The 21,522-nt window shown below is 52.9% G+C and overlaps 2 protein-coding genes across 3 annotated transcripts in view; both read left to right on the top strand.

Annotated features, from left to right (window-relative positions):
- The first annotated feature begins 935 nt into the window (after window positions 1-935).
- Window positions 936-6,726, top strand: CFP (complement factor properdin). The gene is made up of 9 exons (XM_026513494.4): window positions 936-1,184; window positions 1,272-1,422; window positions 2,858-3,033; window positions 3,491-3,661; window positions 3,802-3,993; window positions 4,187-4,360; window positions 4,593-4,784; window positions 4,947-5,058; window positions 6,493-6,726. Exons 1-9 carry the CDS (start codon window positions 1,121-1,123, stop codon window positions 6,656-6,658), a joined length of 1,398 nt encoding a protein of 465 aa, XP_026369279.1. The 5' UTR covers window positions 936-1,120; the 3' UTR covers window positions 6,659-6,726.
- A 4,474-nt stretch (window positions 6,727-11,200) lies between these two features.
- The window catches only part of SYN1 (synapsin I), a 47,509-nt gene continuing 37,187 nt past the window's right edge, over window positions 11,201-21,522 (top strand). For both annotated transcript variants that reach the window (XM_044389385.3, XM_026513466.4), the window contains exon 1: window positions 11,201-11,577. In XM_044389385.3, coding sequence (XP_044245320.1) covers window positions 11,201-11,577 — 377 coding nt within the window. The remainder of the gene's footprint in view (window positions 11,578-21,522) is intronic.

Here is a 21,522-nt window from a genome sequence, read left to right as displayed (position 1 = left end):
TCAGGCACAGTAAGGTTTGAGAGCCCCTGCGCTACAGAATGACAGGGGTCCTGTACAAAAAGGGTAGCTGGGGAAGGCTTCTGTGAGAGAGGACGGTTTTGATCTGTCTCCTCTTTTAGGGCATAAGCCCCTCGAGGGCCAGGGTTTCTGGCTGTCTTACTCTCTGCTCTGTTCAGTGCCAGGAACAGCATCTGACACCCAATAAGCGCTTAGCAAATGTTGAATGAATGTATTTAACAAACAGCACCTACTGTATGCCAGGCACTGTTCTGAGGACTTTTAAAAATCTTAAACTCCCAATGTTTGCAACAAACTCTATGCTGTAGGCTCAGGGAGGGGGTTGTCACCTACCTCAGTTACTCTGATAGAACATGGCCAAGCTGATTCCCTCCCAGCCACCCCCTCCCCTGGGGCCAGTGTGTGTTGGGGGGGTGTTCCCAGCTGGAGCCCTGGGGCAGTGGATATCCCCAATTCACTCTCAAACCCTTCTCCCCACACTCTTCTCACTTCCCCTTCTCACTTCCCCCACTGCTGACCTCCCCTGCCCCTGCTGACCACAGGCAACCTCACTTTCAGGAAAGAGGATGAAGCAATTATCTCAATGCCTGCTCCACTCAATGAGGAGGGACACACGGAGCTCATTTCACCCTCGTTCAGCATCCGCATGAGATTGACCCCATCGTTGTGGTAGAGATGGCATTTTACGGGGCGGGGGGGGGGGGAGTTGAGGCCCAGAGAGGTTCAAGTGACTTGCCCAAGGTCACACAGCTACGAAGTTTATGCTCCATTTCCTCTCAGTAAGAATGTGTCCAGGGAGCATTGAGTGCTAAAGAGTTACTGGGGATACAGTGACAAGCGAGACTGGACCAAGAGTGAGACAGGAAGTAGGGAGGGGAGAGGGGGGCAGGAGGCTCCAGGGCAAAGGTGCCAGTAGAGAAGTTGGAACTGCAGAGACCCTGCACGGCGCCCCCCACCCACACCCCACCCCGCAGCCCTTTACCCGCCCAGTTCCTCCTGGCCCAGTTCCTCTTTGCCACTGATCCCAGAGCCAGGTCAGCCCATACAAAGCCAGGCCTCCTCTCTGGCAGGGCGGCAGGACTGCAGGGGTGCAGCGCTCAACATGCGTGCCCCAGGGCAGACTCCTCAGTTGCTGCTGCTGCTGCTCACCCTGCTTCCGGCCACAGGTGAGTGCGGGAGGGCCCCGCAGGCCCGCAGGGGTGCCCGGATCCATCACACCGCTGACGGTGCCCCCCCCCCCCGCCCCGTTCCAGGCTCAGTCCCCGTACTCTGCTTCACCCAGTATGAGGAATCCTCCGGCAAATGCAAGGGCCTCCTGGGGGGAGGTGTCAGTGTGGAAGACTGCTGTCTCAACCCTGCCTATGGCTTTCAGGAGCCTGGCAGCAAGCTTTGTCACGCATGCAGGTGAGGGGGAGCCTGGGGTACAGGGCCACCCAGAACTGGGCTCTTTCCTTCTCTGGGGTTTCCAAGGGTGACTCCAAGGCCCCGATCATGACCATAGCTTGGGGTTTCTCAGCCTCAGCTCTATTGACGTTTGGGGCCAGAAAATTCTTTGTTGTGGGCGTCTGACTTGTGCATTGCAAAACCTGTGTTTTGTAGCATCCCTGGCCTCCCACTAGATGCCAGTAGCAACTCCCCCCAACCAATTGCGACAACCAAAATCCTCCGGACATTGCCAAATGTCCCCCCCAGGGGCAAAATCGCCCCTGGTTGAGACCCACTGCCATAGCTTCCATTTACTGAGCACCTCCTGTGTACTGGAAGCCTTGGAGGGTGGGATACAGGTCAGGTGTGTTCTGAAGGTAGCTCAAGTCCCCTAATTGTGATGCCAGCTCACCTTGAGTGCTTACTGCATACAGACGTGTCAGGGTGGGAGAGTTTGGGAAATTCTGAGGGCAGCTCCAGCCCCCTAATTATGACACTTTACGTTCATTGATCACTTCCAGCCTACTGGATGCATTGCAGAGGTCAGGGGTAGCTGGAGGATTTCTGAGGGTGACTCTAGTCTCCTAATCATGACTCCAGCTTACATGTAATGAGCCCTTAGTGTATGCCAGACATGTTTCCTAACAGCTTAGCATATATCCCAGATACACACACCATGGGGATGGGGAGCTTGAGGGTTTTTGAAGGCCGTTCTGGGACCCTAGTAATGTCAACCATTCACATCAATTTAGTATTGTGCTGCACATGGGGTTGGGGATAGATCTGGAGTATTTATCTTTTAAAAAAATTTTTTTTGAGAGAGAGAGCATGCAAGCGGGAAGAGGGGTAGAGGGAGACAGAATCTTAAGTAGGCTCCACACTCAGTGTGGAGCCTGATGCAGGGTTCGATCTCATGACCCCGAGATCATGACCGTGAGATCCTGACCTGAGCTGAAATCAAAAGTCAGATGCTTAACCAACGGAGTCACCCAGCCGCCCCAGATCTGGGGCATCTCTGATGGGGTCTCTAAGCTAACTGGGACGATAGCCCCTATTTATTAAGAACTTTCTGTTTGCCAGCTACCGAGCATGGTGGTGGCCTGATAGGTTTCTGAAGCAGTTCTGGGCCCTTAGGCCACACATTTGCTTACTGAATGTCTGGCACTAGCCTTGGGGGACTTCAAAGTGTTCCAGATCCCCAGTCATGAAGGTCAGTGATATTATTAAGTACTTACTGTGTGCGCTCCTTGTCCCGTTCAATCCTCAACATCCCCAAGGGGTAGGTACTCTGATCAATCCATCCCACGTACATGTATCCTGCACCCCTGTCTGTGCCTGCCCTCGCCCTGCAGTCCAGTCCACCCCATCCTTGCCAGCTCAAGCTAGGGTAGGACACGTGTGCTCCTCTCTACAGGTCCCCGCGGTGGTCCCCATGGTCTGCGTGGGCCCCCTGCTCAGTGACCTGCTCCGAGGGATCCCAGTTGCGGCACCGGCGCTGCATAGGCCATGATGGGCAGTGTGCCGAGAAGGTGGAGACTGGGACCCTTGAGTGGCAGCTGCAGGCCTGTGAGGACCAGAAGTGCTGTCCTGGTGAGGAAGCTCAGCAGGGCAGGCGAGCACAGCCTGTCGCCTGGCCCCGGGGAACACACAGTCAGGGCAGAGGCCCTGAGGGTAGGACCGCGCCTGATGTTTGTGAGGCGCTAAGGAAGATGCCCGTGTGGCTGGAGGAGAGCTGTGGGAAGCAAGGCCAAAGGGGGGCCCGATCCTTGTGGGCCACGGTGAGGACGCTGGCTTTTATTGTGTGGTTGTGGGCAGGAGAAATGTGATCGGACTTGGGGTGTGACAGATCCCTCTCACTGTCCGGAGGAGGGCGGATGGTCTGTGGTGAGTGCTGAAGCAGCGGGACCAGCGTGAAGGCTATTGCAGTCGTCCAGACAAGCGACAATGGTGGACCAGGTGTGGCAGAGGACGTGGGGCACATAAGGAAGTGAGGACCCCTGAATGATGCCCCTGCTTCCCTCCTGTCCCCCTCACCTCTCTCCCATAGAGATGGGTGGCTGGTCCAACTGGGAGCCCTGGACGCCTTGCTCTGTCACCTGTTCCAAAGGGACCCGGACCCGTCAGCGAAAATGTAATCAACCCACCCCCAAGTGTGGGGGCCACTGCCCAGGAGAGCCACGGGAGTCCGAGGCCTGTGACACCCAGCAGGTCTGCCCCAGTGAGTGAAGGCCGCTGATGCGGGCACGGAGGCGGGCACCCAGGGCAGAGCTGGGGGGTTACAGCAGGGAACTTCCAGGGTGGGAGGACTTCGGCACACGTGACCATACTTGGTGTCCCCCCACCCCCATCACACCACAGTACACGGGGCCTGGGCCACTTGGGGTCCCTGGGGCTCCTGCTCGGGGTCCTGCCACGGTGGACCCAGTGCACCTACCCAGAGACGAAGCCGCAAGTGTTCCGCACCTGAGCCCTCCAAGGAACCTCCTGGGAAGCCGTGCCCGGGGCTGGACCACGAAACCCGGCCCTGCTCCGGCCTGCCACCCTGCCCAGGTACACGGGGATGGGGCCCCTGACACGCTGTTCTCGATTCAGGCACAGATGCTCTGCCATTTCAGGGGACAGAGACCTTAGACCATGTGACCATGGAGCTCTTCATTTTGGGGCAGTCCACCTCAAGGGTCTAGGGGCCGAGGGGGAGATGGAGGTGGCCTTTCTTCTCATTCCTTTCTTCTCACCCCCACAGTGGCTGGGGGCTGGGGGGCATGGGGTCCTGTGACCCCCTGCCCTGTGACCTGTGGCCTGGGCCAGACCCTGGAAAGACGGAAATGCGATCACCCTGTGCCCCAGCATGGGGGTCCCCCCTGTGCTGGCGAGGCCACCCGGACCCACATCTGCAACACGGCTGTGCCCTGCCCTGGTCAGTACCTCAAGATGCACCATCTCCATGCCTAAGCCCCTCCCCCAACCCTGCTGCCCAGTTCCTGTTGCTAATGCCTTGTTCCTGCCTCGGATGCCCCTATTCCTGGCCCTGATGCCTCGGCCCCACCTCTGATCACCGCCGCTCCTTCCCCTGGTCGCCATTCCTTGCTCTGAATCCCCTCACTGGCTCCCTTCTTTGGTGCAAGCCCTGGTTGCCCCTGTCTCTGCAGTGGATGGAGAGTGGGGGTCCTGGGACGAGTGGAGCCCCTGCATCCGTCGGAACATAAACAGTATCAGCTGTAAGGAGATCCCGGGCCAGCAGACACGCTCGAGGAGCTGCAAGGGCCGCAAGTTTGATGGACGGCGGTGCCCTGGGGAGCAACAAGATATCCGTCACTGCTATAACATCCAGCGCTGTGGCTGTGAGTGCCCCCCACCCCCCGCAGACCCCACTGTGGGGATGGGGCAGCTTGTGCAGCGAGGGGGGTTTCTGACTTCACCTTGGACCCCGTGGCCCTGCCACCTCTCTGTCTCTCTCTGTCTCTCACCACCCCACTGAGACCTCTCATTCTGACTCATTGCAGGGAAAGGCTCATGGTCTGAGTGGAGTTCCTGGGGGCTGTGCATGCCCCCTTGTGGCCCCAACCCCGTCCGCATCCGCCAGCGCCTCTGCACGGCCCAGCTCCCCAACTTCTCGTGAGTGGGGGAGCAAAGCGTGCCCAGGAGGGGGTCATGATATCCATATGTGGGCAGTGAGGGTGGGAGAGTCAGTTCAGCTCCCCACAAGCAGGGCAGCCACCTCTGGGTCTCAGGTGCCTGCCTTGACGAGTGTCATCTCCCTCCTGCCGGAAGAGGAGAGACACTAAAGAAGCACCCAAGAAAGAGGATCCTGAGGGGAGAATGAGCAGCCTCTGTGCGCCTCTGTCTCTCATTCAGTCCCTCAGCCACCCGGCCACTCACCCAGTCCTTCCTGTGACCTCGCGCTCAGCTCTCTCGGTTACCCACGCTTCCATTTGCTCCTTCAGTCACTCAGGCCTTCATCCACTGACTCATTCCTTCAGCCACCCACATCTCACTCAACGTCTCACGGCCCCAGGACACTTGAGGCCTTTTCGGCAACACTTGCAGACACACAGAACCCAGGTCCTGTGGGTCCCCCGAGGGATCCAGGTCAGCAGGGCCCTGACAGAAGGCAGAGGCAGGGCAGATGGCACATGGAAAAGGGACTGACACCTTGCCCCGGGTCCAGGAAACTGGTCAGGTCTCACCAGGCAGGAAGGGGTCAGGAAAGGTACTCCCAGTGTCAAGACTGTGTGAGCAGAGTCCTGGACACTGGTGACCAGCTGCCCAAAGCTGGTTTCCTGGTGGCCCAGGTGTTAGAGAGGGTAAAAACACTCACTCCCCCCCTTCTTTATTTCCACATACATCAAGCCACTAGAGGAAGTGGGCTATTTTCAACTCATGAAAGGCCTGCCATCTGGGAAATGGTCTCCAGCTCTGGGGTCTCTAGTGGGTCCTGAAGATGAGTTAGAGGCGTTGAGTGGAGGCAGGAAGCACGTGACAGAGTAGGGAAATGAATGGATTTGACTGAGGGAACGGGGGTGAGAGTGAATGAATGGAATGCTTGTCTCGTGGGAGGAACAAGCCAGGCAAAGACCATTCTGGACGTGGGACTAAGTCCGAATAAAGTGGAAGAGAGAGATAGGCTTGGGGCAGGCATGCAGACCCAGAAACAAGGCCTCAAATACCAGGGCAAGGCATTTTGGTGTTTTTTTTCCCCCACTGGGCAGTGGGGAGAGACGTAAAGGGTTTTGGAGGTAAGAGAAGGTAGCTCTTGTCAATGAGTAACAATTACTAACATTTTTTGAGTACTTACTGTGTACCAGACACCACTCTGAGCCTTTTACCAAAATTAAGTCATTTATCCTCACTCAGCCCAGTAAGGTGGGTATTACTATTCTTCCAATTATTACCATTTTTCAGATGAGCACAGGGAAGGTAAAGAGATTGCCCAATATCTCAGAGCTGACAAATAGTGTTGGGCACACAGTAGGCACTCAATAAGAGTTTGTCGAGTGCATTCTTGCCTTCCCTGAGCTTCTCCCCTCCATTCCCCCTCTAATGCCCCAGGCCCACCATTACCGTGGTCGAAGGTCAGGGTGAGAAGAACGTGACCTTCTGGGGGAAACCGTCACCACGGTGCGAGGCGCTGCAGGGGCAGAAGTTGGTGGTGGAGGAGAAACTGCCATGTCTACACGTGCCTGTCTGCCAAGACCCTGAGGATGAGAAGCTCTAACACCTCCCTCTCCCGCTCCGACCCTCTGCCCCCCCCCAGACCTCAATAAATGGGCCTCTTCCCCAGGAGTGGGGCAATAGCATCTTCTAGGCCAAAGGGCACGGCACGGGGGCAGAGTCGCGGTGGCTCGTTGTGGAAAACTCTCGTCCACCGTGGTCACAGCTTGGCAGAAGCGAAGGGGAGTATCCGTCCCTTCGCCGCTGCCTTAGCCCCCGTGTCTGCCCCCCACCCCTTGCGCAGTGTCCCGGGGCCCTCCAGCACGTCCCTCTGCAGAGCTCCGCGTTACGGGCTTTCTGGTTGGCTACTCGCCCTGGCCGGCACTTTCTGATTGGCCGGAGTGCCTAGGTTCCCACCCGCCGGAGCCTCTCGGCTGGCGGGTGCCGCATCAATCCGGCACTGAGCCGCGGCAGAGGCGGCAGAGGCGTGGCTGGGGTTGGCACCCAGCCGCGCGAACACCTGCACCCACCCACTCCCAACAGCCCAGCTCCAATGCCGCAATTAGCGAAGACCGAAAGGGGGGTGGCAGTTGGCCGGGGGTGGACCGAGGAAGTGCCTGTGAGGTGCTCTGAGCTGGGGCGGGAGCGAAAAGCCAGAGTCAGCACCTGCCAGAAGGAGCCCCCGAGACAAACCCAGACACAGATTCCTTTAGTATTGGTGCATTCATTCAACACTTTATAGCGTCTACTGTATACTAGAACGAAGTCTGGGCATCTGGGGTGGAGGAGGACTGGTAGAAGGAGAGGACATGTGAGCGAGGGAACAAACTCAGAATATGCGATCCTTTCGTTGAACATTTTTTTCAACACTTATCAACGCCTACTGTATACTAACAATAGCGCTGGACATCACGGAGAATAGAGGAGTCAGAACAGCACGTGTCTCCACAGTGAAGGGAACAAACCCCGACACTAATGCTGTTAGCATTTGCTCATTCAGTGTTGCACTAATTAGCATTTACTGAATGCTGAGCCCCTGGTGATGAGGCAAATCAGAAGAATCATCATAATTATGGTATTAGCTAATACTTAGAGAGTACTTGCTGCGTGCCTGGTAGTGTTTTAGGTTGCACAGCATGAATTCGCTTACTCCACAACAAGCCTATGAGGGTCACTATTATTATCCCATTTACAAAGGAGTAAACTGAGGCACAGAAAGGTAGCGGGCTGGACATTTGAAGCACGGTGTCTGCTGTGAGTGGAGGGACCCCTCTGTGGAAGCGTTCAGATGGGAGATGAGTGACACCTGGATTCTGTCAAGGTGCTCACGTCTCTGGGTCGATTTCCCCCCATAAAACGGGTCAGTTGATGGGTTGAAGTAAAGACAAAGTTGAATTTTTGGCCATCTTGGGAAGAATGAGCTGAAGGGAGTGATTCTGGTTGTTTACCACAGGGTACGAGAGGTATGTGTCTACAAGAGAGTGGAACTTTGTGCATCATGAGACACATACCTTTGTGTATGTGTGATATGCAGACCTATGGGTCTGTGCAAGAATTAAGGATGTATTGAGTGTATGTGGAATGCGTGTAAAGTTACAACCATGTGTGCACCATAACAATCTGAGTTACAGGTGTGTGTGTTTGTGTACACGTGCACACATGTACATGTGCATTAAGGTGTCGTGGGTATATATGTGTGAGTTATAAATGTGGGTACGATACCGATTACAAGCATATGTCAGGGGTGTGTGTTTCAGAGTCATTGCTCACTGATGCACAACAAAGAAAATCACTCCTGGAGCCCTTTCTGTTTGTTCATTCCTGCTGGAGAAGATGGAGACAGTGCAGAGGAGACTTACCTCTGCCTCAGGGAGTTGAGACACTTCTGAGGGGAATCCTCATTCTTCCACAAAACAATCTCCAAAACATTAATTTCTGGAAACCGAGCCACCTGGAGAAAGGGAATGATGTTGGGGGTCATGAGTACTAGAAACGTGGGAATAGGGGCCCTAGGAAGAGGCATTCTAGAGACAGATTCCTAAGGAGCCCAACTTCTGGCTCCCAGAGGAACCAGAGAAGTCTGTAGACTTGCAGCTGCTCCTATCCCCCAGAGAGGGCACCATGCGTCCAGCACAGCTTGTTTACTTCAGTTACTGAGCAAAAAACTGAGAAGCACAGACTTCTAAATGTTGGAAAATACGTGATTCATGAGAGTTCCCCATCTGGGCAACACTGAGATATGGAATGCTGGAAAGAGCAGCCAGGAAAGAGAGGGAAGGAAAGGCCAAAACAAAGGCCTGGAGGTGGGACTGAAGCTGCCTGGCATGGAGGAGGGAGTAGAGAATGGTTTGGAAGTATTGGACTTGAGGACTGGGGAGGCTAGGGGAAAGAGGGGATGGAATATGAGTTCTGGGGAAGGGGACTTCCTGGAGACCTTGGCCAAAGATGATCCTTGAGAGAAGGTAAAGGACATTCCTGGCAGAAGTCACAGCACAGGCGAAAATATAGAGGTTGTCTCCTCTCCCCACCAACACACCCTTAGAGATGGGTCGGTGATGATCTTGACAGATGAGGAAACCAAGTCTCAGCGGGGTTAAGTCACTTTCCCAGGGGTATGGTGGAGGCCTAGTTTGAACTTCTAGCACTCTGACTCTAGACTCCACACCTTTACTACCTTGTTTAAACAGGCCAAGGATTTAATAAATAAAGAATGAACAAATGAATAAGTGGACGATTCACCTGAAAACCCTGCAGGCAGAAAAGACTCCAAATCTGCCTGTTTCTTACCATGTCTTCTTCTACCTCACTTGGTCCACCAACATCTCTCACTATGCTCAGTCTGGTCCCTGCTGGCCTCTCTGAACTCATCTCCTGCCACAAATCCCCCTTGCTCACTTTGTTTCAGCCACACTGGCACCTCTTTCTAGCACATTCTTTTTTTTAAAAAAATGCACGGATCACAAAGTGAACGTGGCCCTTTGGGAATAAATTGGAGCTCTTGGATTCCTTCATCTGTAAAATGGGAATGTTCCCCACCCGATAGTATTGTTGTACTGGTTGGATGAAACAATACACTTAAGCAGCTTAGTTGGATGCTGTCAACAAATGATTGTTTTTAAATGGATTCGTGCTTTCATTGCAGTCAGGATCTTACAGGAGCTGACAGCATGGCTTCCACAGCCCCCCTCTGCCTGGACCATAAAGGTCATTTTCTCATGAGTCAAACATTATTTGGCATCTACTGTGTGCATACCCTAGGATGGGTCTGCCTCTGTCTGTGGAAAGTTCCCCTTTGCAGAGTCATGGGCACTGATAATATCAGGTGGTTATGGTGGGTTTTGGGTTATCCAGGGCAGAGCGATAGGGGCATATAGATTGAGTGTGTGTGTGTGTGTGTGTGTGTGTGTGTGTGTGTAGGGCCCTGGTGGGGGGAACGGAGATGGACACACACATCAGGTCTGGAGCTTCAGGGAATGTGTCTGTGTGGCAGATCTAGGTTTATCGTGATCGTCTGTGGGTAGGTGATTTGTCTGGGTGTGCATGTTCGTGTGAGTTTCCTTGGGTCTCTGTGTGTAGGTGTGGTTCCTGTGTGTATACGCATATATGCACGTGTGTATGCATGCATGCCCATATGTTACCCTGGGCTTGTGTATGTCCATATAGATACCTAGATCCGTGTGTTCTCTGTCTGTACGTGCCTCCGTGTGTTTCTTTATTTTTGTGTGTGTCTATATGTATCTCCACGTGTGTGTCATTCCTGTATGCCTCCAGGCCCCTGCAACCCAGGGCAAGGGTGTGTACCCCGCCCAAGTGTCCAAGTCAGCCTGTCTGATGCTGTCTGTGCCGCCCCCGCACCCCCTCTCTGACTAGCTGAGCCCGTATGGATATGGGAAATTGATCTCCCCTCACAGGGTACTGCTTGTGACCCCCATCTGTCGCGGTGAGGAGGTTATTTCTTTACTTTTAAGTCTCTGCGTGTGCCTCCATTCCCCCCCACACACACACACCTCCACATGCCTTCTGTGGTGAATATCGACCCTGGAAACAGTATCTGCAGAGAATCCTGCGTGTGGGTGCGACCGGGTGTGAAGAGCAGAATTTGGCTGGGTGGGGGTCTTGCCTGACCACTCACCCCGACCCTCCCGACAAGTATCTACCCCGCCCCCACTCCCCAAATTGCGCATCCCCTATCGGACGAGGGGGAGGGGAACCAGGATGCGGCGTGGCGCGTGCGCACTGCCGCCTTCAGCACCACGGACAGCTCCTTCGCCCCCGCCTACCGGCGCGTGCCACCGCCTCCCCAGCACTGAAGGCGCGCTGACGTCACTCGCCGTTCCTCCCCAAACTCCCCTTCCCGGTCGCCTTGGTCGCGTCCGCGCCGCCGCCTGCCCAGCTGGACAGCACCACGAGGGGCGCGAGATAGGGGGGTACGGGCGCGACCATCCGCGCTGCGGCGGCGGCGACTCAGCGCTGCCTCAGTCTGCAGCGGGCAACCGAAGAGTCGCGTCGTGCCCGAGAGCGCAGCTGTGCTCCTGGGCCCCGCGCGGTCCGCCCCCGCGGCTCCTGACCAGACTGCTCCTAGGACCCCCTGCCCCGCGCCGCAGCCATGAACTACCTGCGGCGCCGCCTGTCGGACAGCAACTTCATGGCCAATCTGCCAAATGGGTACATGACAGACCTGCAGCGCCCGCAGCCGCCCCCGCCGCCGCCTGCTGCCCCCAGCCCCGGAGCCACGCCCGGTCCCGCGACTGCCACTGCCGAGAGGGCCTCCGGGTCCGCCCCTGTGGCCTCTCCGGCTGCCCCTAGTCCCGGGTCTTCGGGGGGTGGTGGCTTCTTCTCGTCGCTGTCCAACGCGGTCAAGCAGACCACGGCGGCCGCGGCGGCCACCTTCAGCGAGCAGGTGGGCGGCGGCTCTGGGGGCGCAGGTCGTGGGGGCGCTGCCGCCAGGGTGCTGCTGGTCATCGACGAGCCCCACACCGACTGGTAAGCCACTGCCGCGGACGTCTTCCCGCGGGCCTGGGTCCCCAGATGGTTCCACCAGGAGCACTTAGCAAGCACCGCTTGTGTGCCAGGCACCTGGCCCCCTAGCCCAAACCCTTTTCCTTTAAATTATTAAGGTGGGTGCTTCCTGTGTGCCCCGCCCTTGCCCCCCACCCGGCCCTCTCGATCCATACAGGGAGCAGTTATCGGGCGCCAGCTGTGTACCTCCTTCCTATATCCTGTGAGCATTCGGGAGCCTAATGTGCCTTGCCCTCCTCAACCCTCACCCCAAAGGCCTTGTCTTTTAATGGATCTTGTGAGCATTTATCAAGTACCTGAAGTGTGCCTTATCCGGGAGCCCTTCCCCAAAGCCTTGGGCTTCCATGAATTTTGTGAACATTCATTGAGAGCTTGCTATGTGTCTTGCCCCCTCAAACCTTGCCCTAAGGCCTTCTCTCTAATAGATCTTGCGAACATGTATCCCGAGTGTGGTATGTGCCCCATCCCAACCCTACTCCCCCAAAGACCTTTTAAGCTATTCAGTGAACATTGATTGCCTGCTGCGTATTCCATTACCTCTTCTCACTGAAAGTGTTGCCTTTAATGGATCCTGTGAGCCTTTATTGAATGCCTTCTGGGTGTCCCAACTCTACGTCCCCTCTCCAAGGGCTTATTTCTCCAAAGGATCTAGAAAGCATTTATTAAGTGTCTGGTGTATGCCCTATCTCCAAACCCCTTTCTCAAACATATTTTGCTCAAATGAGTCCCATGAGCATTTTTGAACCTTCTGTGTGTGACTCATCTTCAGACTCTCCCCCAAATCCTTTTCCTCCAGTGGATCTAGAAAGCATTTATTGAGTGCCTCATTTATCCTCCATTCTCAAGCTACTTCAAAGACCTTTCCTCTGGTGAGCCACCTAGCATTTATCGCCTGCCTGCCTGCCATGTGAGCCTTTTCTAAAGCTTCTTTCCTCCAGTGTATTCAGCAAGCATTTATCGAGTGCCTGCTATTTACCCCATCCCCATACCCTTTCCCCAGCGGCTTCAGTCTGCATGTGTTGAACACCTTCTGCATGAACCAACCTTAGACCTTCTCCATAAAGGCTTGCCTCCAGTTAATGCAGTGATCAAATATCTAACACTTGTTGTGTGCACCATTTCAATCCTCTTTCCAGAGGCCTTTTCTTTTTAATCACTCCTTGGAGCATTTGTGGAGTACCACTGTGTGCCTGATTCTGTGCCTTCTCCACAAAAGCCTTTCCTTTCATGGATGGAGAATCAAGCCTACGTAGATCAAGCTTCTGCATCCCCATTCCCCTTCCCTGAAGACTTTTCCTCCAATGGATCCAGTGATTGTATGCCCATCCCTAGCCCCCCTCCCACAAAGACCTTTCTTTTTAATGGATCCAGTGAGCATTTAGGTAGGTATTGTCTGCCAGGTGCTCAATTCTAACCACCTTCCCCCAAAGGCCTTTTCCTCCAGTGGCTCCTGTGAGCATTTATGGAGTGCCATTTGTGTGCTCTATGTTCACACCTTCTTCCCAAAGTCTTTCTTTTAGTGGACCCGGTAAGCATATATACAGTGCCTGCTGTGTGGAGGGAGTAGACACCCCTTCCTTACCCCTAGAAGAAACTGTGCAGGTCATTAAGCTTCTTTTGATAAATCTAGAGCCCAATTTATAAGGATTACCCCTTTTCTACTCCCCTCAGTGTCTAGGATTCCCTCTCCCAATCTTAAGTCTGTACCCCAAAAGGTCTTTCTTCTACCTAAGCCAGTAAACACTTACTTAGTTCCTACTATATAAGGGCCATCCTCAACGTCTTCTTTCCAAGTCTGAAAGTTGCTGCCCCATCTCAAGACCTCTCTCTCCAGGGGTCTACCTCAGCCTACATTTATTGAGTACCAGCTTTTTACTGGCAAGATCACCCCTCCCCCCAGGAGCCTTTATCCAGAAGCCTTTCTCTCTATTCAGAGCCATTTATTCATTCTACAGGTATTTATTGCTTAGTTTCCATGTGTCAGAGTGCGGGAGACATCCATTTAGCACTACTATATACTAGGAAGAACCCTCCTCCTTAAGTTCCCCTTCCTTCTAACCCCAACCACCAGCTGGATTCTCTATACCTTTTTCTCCATTCAACCCCACGATCCTTTAATGAGCACTTGTTGTATACTAAGGACCCCATATTGAATGCCTCTTTCCCTCCCCCTCTTGAAGCCCTAATTCCCCCTTCGACAATCTCCATCTGACCTTTGCCACTACGCAATGTGGAAAGCTCACAATGTACACCTACTGTATTCTGGCTAGGTCCCCTCCCCCACTTGGAAGCCATCTTCCCGACTGCTTCCCCCTCCCCCCAATTAATCCAAAAGCATTTTTCAATCTCTGACTGTATTCTTTTCAAACAACTACATCCCTCTTTTCTCCATCAATCTATAAAGCAGTTCCTTCACCAACACCCACTCACACAGGAGCCATCTTCTTGGCGAAATTTGCTCCACTGAAGTCAAAGAACCTTAATGGGGCCCCTGCTGTATATTGGTAACCACTCTCCTTTAGACTTCCCTTCCCACTCCTACACTCCAGGAAGTTTCTTTGCTGCATTTTCCTTTGTTCCAGCAAACATTTACTAATTATCTACCGAATACTGACAAGACCCTCCCCCTTTCCACAATTACAACTCCAGTGTTCTCCATTTTTTTTGAAGTTGTCTGGCAAGCATTTATTGAGCACCTGTTAAATTCAGTGAAAAAGTCTTCCCTTCCCCCTTCTGCATCTCAGAAACCCCCCTTTATCCCAGCAGCTGCTCTAGTCTTTTCTTCCAGTTGATCTAGCGAATGTTTATTTAGTGTCTACCATAGATGGGTGGGATGGACAAAGGGAGAGGGCCAGTGTGCGCACAGTGGGCTCAGGGTGGGGAACGGAGACCTCGGCATCACCTGCCTGCAGATACTAAGAGTACCATCCGAGCTCCGGGGATCTCAGCCTGGAATAAAGGAGGTGTTGTGCAAACTCCGTAATGGATAGTACACCTTGACAGAGTCTGACACCTTGTCCACCAAACCTCACCCCTCTCACTCTTTCCTGGGTCTCAAGTCCTCTTGTGGCTCACGGTTGCGAACTCCTAGTTGAGAATCATCTCCCTTTCTAGAGATAATTTAGCCCAGTGTTTAGTTCAAACCGTGGGTCACCTATTGGCTTGTGACCAGCATTTCATTTTCTTCATGCAGTAGTATAAACGAAAATAGAATCTAACAAGAATATATTACACATAGTAAGTGGAATTATTACTATTTAGTGGAACCGTTACTCCAAGAAATATAATCAGTAACGTACGCCATATATTATATATGACATATGCTCTATCATACATTTGCTATATAATAGGTTTATAGTATATAATAATATAAACGTGTTTGTTTTTCTTCATCAAGCGGAATAAAATAGAATAGGAAATATCAGACTCCGTTGCACATAGTAAAAGTAATCATTTACTGAGACTTTCATTCCAATTATATATGTCTGTTTATGTACCTTCTAGGTGCAGATACACTTAGTATGTAATATGCAATAAATTATATGTTACATAAGCCATACTATATTATATTTGCTGTATAACATTAGAGGTGTCATATAATATATATTACATATATAGGATAGGTTATTATGTATCTATGTATATAGTGGGTTATATAAACTCTATCTCTTCTTGTGGCTTCTTTTCTTAGACTTCCCTGGAAGCAGGCCCTGAGACTCTGAGGTTTGTGTGCAGATTTATTGGGGAGAGCTCTTGGGACCAACACCTGTTGCGGGGGAGGAGTGAGGGAGGCAGGATTCAGCAGAGGGAAAGGTTGAGCTATGATGCAGCCACAACAGAAGCCTCAGCCAATCCTCTGGGGGAGCTCTGGAGCTAGGATGAACCTTCAGCGTTACCCTCATTGAGGTGGGGTATCCAGGCCTTTGTATTCTTACATCAGTCAATCATTAGGCACAGGCTGTCCCCCACCCCGGAAGGAGGCATAATCTTGGGAAAGGCAAATCCCTGCTGCAGAAAGCAATTCCCAGGGAGGGACAGCAGCGTGAGCCTTCAGCAGCGAATCTCCCCAGAAACTGGGAACTAGATATGAAGGCCTGAAGGTGAGCAGGGGTGGGGTTGGGGGGAGCCACGGTGAGGATCAGAGGCGAGTACCGAGTCCACTCCTTGTACTGCTCAGATTCAGTTACTTCTTCCAGTAAGTCCGCCCCATCTGGGCACAGCATTTCCAGGATTCCGGGATTGTAATTGGTCTGGTTTTCCGGGGGAGTCTTGAAAGAGCGCAGTTAGCGGGCTGAGCTACAGCCTCCGCTGCTGCCGTTGATGAAAGCGGCAGAAATAAATGATACGCATCATCTCCTTCTTCTGCCGTACAGTCGAGATCCCCCTCACCCTCAGCTAGTACCTCTCTTGGTCTCAGTGGCTTCCCTGATGAGTGATCCATTCAATCATCCTTGAGGGATCCCTGAGCCCTTGGTCCCCATGCCCTTCCCAGGCTGTGGCCGCCGTCCCTGTCCATTTCCCTGCAGAGTTGTGCAAGGAGTACCCACAGACGGCCAGGTGGATCGCCTGGGTGCCAAATATACTCCCGCCCGCTCCCGCTATGTAACAGCAGCCCTACCTTCTCCTGATGTTCAGGGTCACGTACCCCTGCGAAGACAGTGATTCATTCCTCTTGGTATCCATCGGCATGTGAAACATAGGTGTCCAGTCGGCATCCATAGCTTAGGATGTAACAGGATTCTTGCTGTGTCCCCTGGTAGCAGGGTTTCCCTTTGGAGAGCCAGGACCTCTAACCTTGCAGGGCCTTGAGGGAACGGGAAGCACACATTCCAAAAGTGGATCGCTGGGACTGATGGTAAGCTGGGCCTCTTCTGCTTTCACCTCCGAGCTCCCGGACCCAGGTATTCTACCTACTGGGAACACAGCACAAAGAACGGGCCGCTGATTTAGGGTGTTTTGGAGGATGGTGCCCCATTCTTTCGTGGTATCATGTCCAAGCTAGGGTCTTAGCTGTGGCTGCAAGTTGTTCCAGGCCAACAGCTTCTGGGTGGTGTGGTGTACAACGTCATCCGTTGACTCCATGGTCACGGGCCCACCGTGGCACCTGCTTTGCTGTCAAGCGTATCCTTCAGTTTGATGTAGCGTCATGAGGGATCTCACACTGGTGGGTCGCACACTGTGTAAGCCCTTGGGCACTGATACGGCCGTGGCCCTGCAGTCAGGAAAGGCAACCCCCCATGTAGAATAGTCCAGTCAAAATGACTCATTAAAGTCTTTCCAGGGGGGAAGGGACCCAAAGGAGTCAGCGTGCCACAAAGTGGCTGGTTGGGCTTCTTAAGGGACGGTGCCATGTCACGGGCTCAACGTTGGTCTCTGTTGCTGGAAGACTGGACATTTAGCAATAATGCCACAGGCCCCGCTTACAGCCTCTCTCTCTGCTCCCCTCGCCACTTCATTCATGTGCCCGTCTGCTGGCTCTGGGGTGGCTGACTTGAGAGGCCGGCTGACATCATCGGGCTGACTCATTCTGTCTACCTGGTTGTTTAGCACCACTTCCATTGTGGATGCTGTCGGGTGGGTGTTAACACACAATGCAAAGATCTTCACTCCTCACTTTTTGCCCACCCTCCTGTCCACCTACATTTCTGTGTCCCACACCGCCTTGTCCTGATCTTCTGTTTTTAAGGTTTTATTTAAATTCCCATTAGTTAACACACAGTGTAGTATTAGTTTCAGGTCTACAATATAGTGATTCAACACTTCCGTACATCACCCAGTGCTCACCCCCTATTTCACCCATCCCCCCACCCCCACCCCCTCCCCTCTGGTACCCATCAGTTTGTTCTCTGTAGTTAAGAGTCTGTTTCTTGGTTTGCCTCTCTCTCTCTCTCACTTCGCTCATTTGTTTTGTTTCTGAAATTCCACCTATGAGTGAAATCACGTGGTATTTGTCTTTCTCCGACGGACTTGTTTCGCTTAGCGTCATACCCCTTGTCCTGATCTCTGAATATTTTTCCTTCAAGGCTGCTGATCAGCCAAGCCATCCACCACTGCCCATCAGTGAATATGTATTCTAATCTTGGGCCATTTCCCTTTCCCTATTAAGTAGATTACCGGGGGGGCATAGCCCAAAGCTCTGCCCATTGGGAGCTCTGCCACTGTCTTTCAGGACCAGTCCGCGCGGGGCTGTAGGGCAGCCACTGTCCCTTTTTGGCTTCTCCCCCCACATACCTAGCCGGTCCATGTGTGAACCAGGCTTAGGCTTTCTCTTCCACTGGTTGTAAGGGGTCCCCTCGGTGAGCGGAGGCAGGCATCAGTGTGGGTGATACAGGCATCTGGACTACCTGCTCAAGCAGCTTGCTCAGTCCTCTTTGAGCTTGATCCCAGCTGCTGGGTCCATCTGACATTATTACTTGGTGGGCCTGGCAGGACCCAGCTCACGAGGGGAACCCGGATGCACAATCACTCGGGGCCCCATAGTCAAGCATTCTGTCTCTTCCAGAGCCCAGTATTGCACCAGGAAGCGTTTCTCAAGAGTCATGTCAGTCTCTGCTGCAGATGGCCTGGCCTTGCTCCAGAACCCCAAGGGCCTCCCACTCAAACTTCCAATAAGCTCCATGCTGCATCTTTTCCCACTACTGACTTATCCGGTATCATAGGATCTGCCAGGTCATATGGCCCGAGTGGAAGGACTGCTTGCCCCACAGTCCGGACCTGCTGCAGGGCCCTTTCTGCTCTGGCCCCCATTCAGGGATGGCGGCCTTATGTTGCACCTGAAATATAAAGCAGAGCAGTATCTCCAGGTGTGCAATAGGCTGCCTCTCGAACCTGAAGACGCCTACCGAGTATTGTGCATTTTTCCTCATGGCGGGAGGTGTGAGATGCAATGCTTTGCCCTGTTATTTGGAGGGACTGTCCTGGGCCTGCCTTGGACCACTGTATCCCTAAAACGTTCACTAATGTGGCAAGCCCCCAAGGCTTTGTAGGGTTGATCTCCTCCCCTCTGGAGTGCACGCGTCTTATCAGGACAAGGTGCTACTCATCTCTCGCTCATCTTGCCCAATCAATATGATGTCCCTGATGTAGTGGTCCGGTGTGATATTCTGTGGGATGTCCAGATGGCTCAGTGCCTTTGGACCATATGATGACACAGGGTGAGAAAGACAGCATTGGCCTATGGCAAGACCATCAACAAATATTGTGTGAGCGTGAAATGTTGCCGATCCTGTTTTCTGACCAGAATAGAAAAGAGTGCGTTCACTAAGTCAGCGGCCACCTGCTGTCCCTGAGGTCTGCTCCAGCCATGGCAGCCTGTCCAGTATAGCTGCTTGCCTTGGGGACACTTCTTGGTCAAGCTTGCAGGAGTCTATGAACATTCTCCAGGAGCCAAACTGGTCAATTCAGTGGGAGAAAAGATGGGACGAACACCCCTGCATCTTTTAGATCTTTCAAAGTAGCTCTAGTTTCCACCATCACCCTTGGGATATGTATAATATTAGCTTTGATTTGCTGATTTGATCAGGGGAGGGGTGTGTAGTTCCAGAAGTATCCATTTGGATTTCCCCACTACAATAGCTCTTACCCCACAAGCCAAGGAACCCACGGAGGGGTTTTGACAACTACAGATATGTCCATTTTAATTATGCATTTGCAGACTGGGGCAGGGACCACGGGGTGGACCTATGGACCCAGTGGACCCACTGCGAACGGGACCTGGGACAGGACTTCGTTTACCACCTTACCCCTGGTGTGCATCTCAGCGTGGCTGGTGCCACTCTTACCAGCATATTCCTTATTGATTTTGTAAGTTGGGTAAACCCTCTGGACCTTCCCTAGAACAGAGTCAGCTGATGAACTGCTTAGGCTTACGTAGTGTATCTTCTCTAACAGGTCTACTTCTTTGAGTCCTTTGATCCTTTCTTCCGCAGGCTGCCATGGAAGATTTGACATTTCTGCTTCAGTTGGTGTGGACCGCTGTTTTCTCCAAGCTTCCGCAAGTCACCCAATATTGTATCAGCAACATCTCCTAGGGTCCTGGCCAGGGTTTTAAGTTCTGGGTCCTGGGAGACTGTTCCAACTTCATGTTCCACCTCCTTGGTCCATTGTCCTTGGGGCCCAGGTTCACGCATACTTTTACAGCTCCTGTCAGTACATATTGGCCAGACTTTTCAGCTTCTGTGTCATGTTTCTTTCCTTCCTTTGCGAGCTTAGAACCTCCCCAATCAGGTGTGCTAGGATTTGACCCAGCTTATTGATCTGGTTGCTAAGGGGGGGGGTAGGTTCTGAAAGGGGCAAGCATTGTTTGATAAAGCACTTGCTTCATTCAGTGCCTCTGTATGACCTTCGAGCACAGGGAAGGTCTATATTCTCACAAGGAGGAGGGGGCTACTTCCGCAGGCCCAGTGGGTTCAGGTGAATCAATACGTTCGAGGTGTTACATGCATCTTCCCAGATATCCCTACCCCAGGTCTAAGGGCTTCACTCTTGTCCTATTAAGGCCCTGATCATAGCATAGGAGATGTGCTAGGCCTGAGAATTCAACCTTCTCTGAAGTTTTGCTACACTTAGATTATGCCCTAAGCCCCTGGTCCTCCCCCCTGTATTCCCCCCAGTTGCATAAGATTGGGGTTTCCTTAAATGTAGCCAAGGGAGTCTTCTGGCTTTCACATTTTGCTTTGGATTAGAGATTACTCACCCTGAGCATGTCAGATCTTTCTTCAGCTAATCAATGGCATTTAACAAAAAGTCACCCGCATCTGCTTCCCATTTCCCTCATGCCTCTCAAGTCCCAGGGATATTTCACCAACTGGTGCATTCCCTTCCCCCAGTAACTCATTCCAGTTCACCATCAGTAAAAGTTACTGCTGCCCCCACACCCCAGGGGCCCACCCTGTAATTCTCACACTCGTGAGAATGAACTCCACGCTGCATCTTTTCCCACACTGACATGTCCAGTATCATGGAATCTGCCGGATCGTATGATTCAAGGGGCATCCTGCTGGTACCACAGCGCGCAGACTGGCTGCTGAGTGCTTTATGCAGCGACAGCATGGTGGGGGCTCCCCATGCTCCACCCCCCACAAATGATGGTTCCTCATTGCCTGCTGGCTGCTGGGTGCCCCGATTCCAGAACGGCGTGAGAGTCTCTTTTGTGGTTTGCCATCTCTGGCACACTGGTTTAGGTTGCGTTCTCTGGAAACAGATTTTGAGGCAGGCATCTGTATGCGGGAGGCTTGCGGGGGAGGGCCTTTAGGATCAATGCCTGTAAGGAGGGCAGGGTTGGGCAGGGGGGAAGCTGGTCCACAGTGCAGCTGCGGCAGAGGCCTCGGCTGATCCTAGGGGGACCTCGGGGGGTGGGATGGTCCCTTAGAGTCAGCCTATACTGAGGCAAAGAGGCCAGCCTTTGCACTCGCTCAGAGACCACATATAAGACTCGGGCTGCCTGAGTAGGTATGACGTTGGCCAAGGTGGTTCTCTGTGGGAGAAGACAGTTCCCAGTGGGACATGACCCTCAGCTGCGAACGGCTGACATTCAGGGTGCACCAGCCGTGAAGAGGACATCTGAGCAGAGAGCCACAGTATTCACTGTAACTTACGGTCAAAAGAGTTTGAAATATGGGGCACCTAGGTGGCTCAGTCAGTGAAGCATCAGCCTTTGGCTCAGGTCATGGTCCCAGGGTCCTGGGATCCAGCCCTACATGGGTCTCCCTGCTCAGCGGGGAGCCTGCTTCTCCCCCTTTCCCCACTCATGCTCTCTGTCTCTCTCTGTCTCTCTCTCTCTCAAATAAATAAATAAAATCTTTTTTTAAGTTTGAAATACAATGATAGAGTCTACACTCATCATTATTTTATAAATGAAAAATGTGCAGGTCTCAGAGAAATTCTCTTCCAACACTTGTGGGGGGACAG

This window comes from Ursus arctos, chromosome X (assembly GCF_023065955.2).
Source record: "Ursus arctos isolate Adak ecotype North America chromosome X, UrsArc2.0, whole genome shotgun sequence".
In the NCBI taxonomy this organism is placed as follows: Eukaryota; Metazoa; Chordata; class Mammalia; order Carnivora; family Ursidae; genus Ursus; species Ursus arctos.
This window is presented reverse-complemented; position numbering and strand designations above follow the sequence as displayed.

Coding starts and splice junctions, on each gene's coding strand:
- CFP (XM_026513494.4), top strand. CDS start 1,121: ATGCGTGCCCCAGGGCAGACTCCTCAGTTGCTGCTGCTGCTGCTCACC. Junction 1,185..1,271: donor CACCCTGCTTCCGGCCACAG/GTGAGTGCGGGA, acceptor GCCCCGTTCCAG/GCTCAGTCCCCGTACTCTGC. Junction 1,423..2,857: donor AAGCTTTGTCACGCATGCAG/GTGAGGGGGAGC, acceptor TCCTCTCTACAG/GTCCCCGCGGTGGTCCCCAT.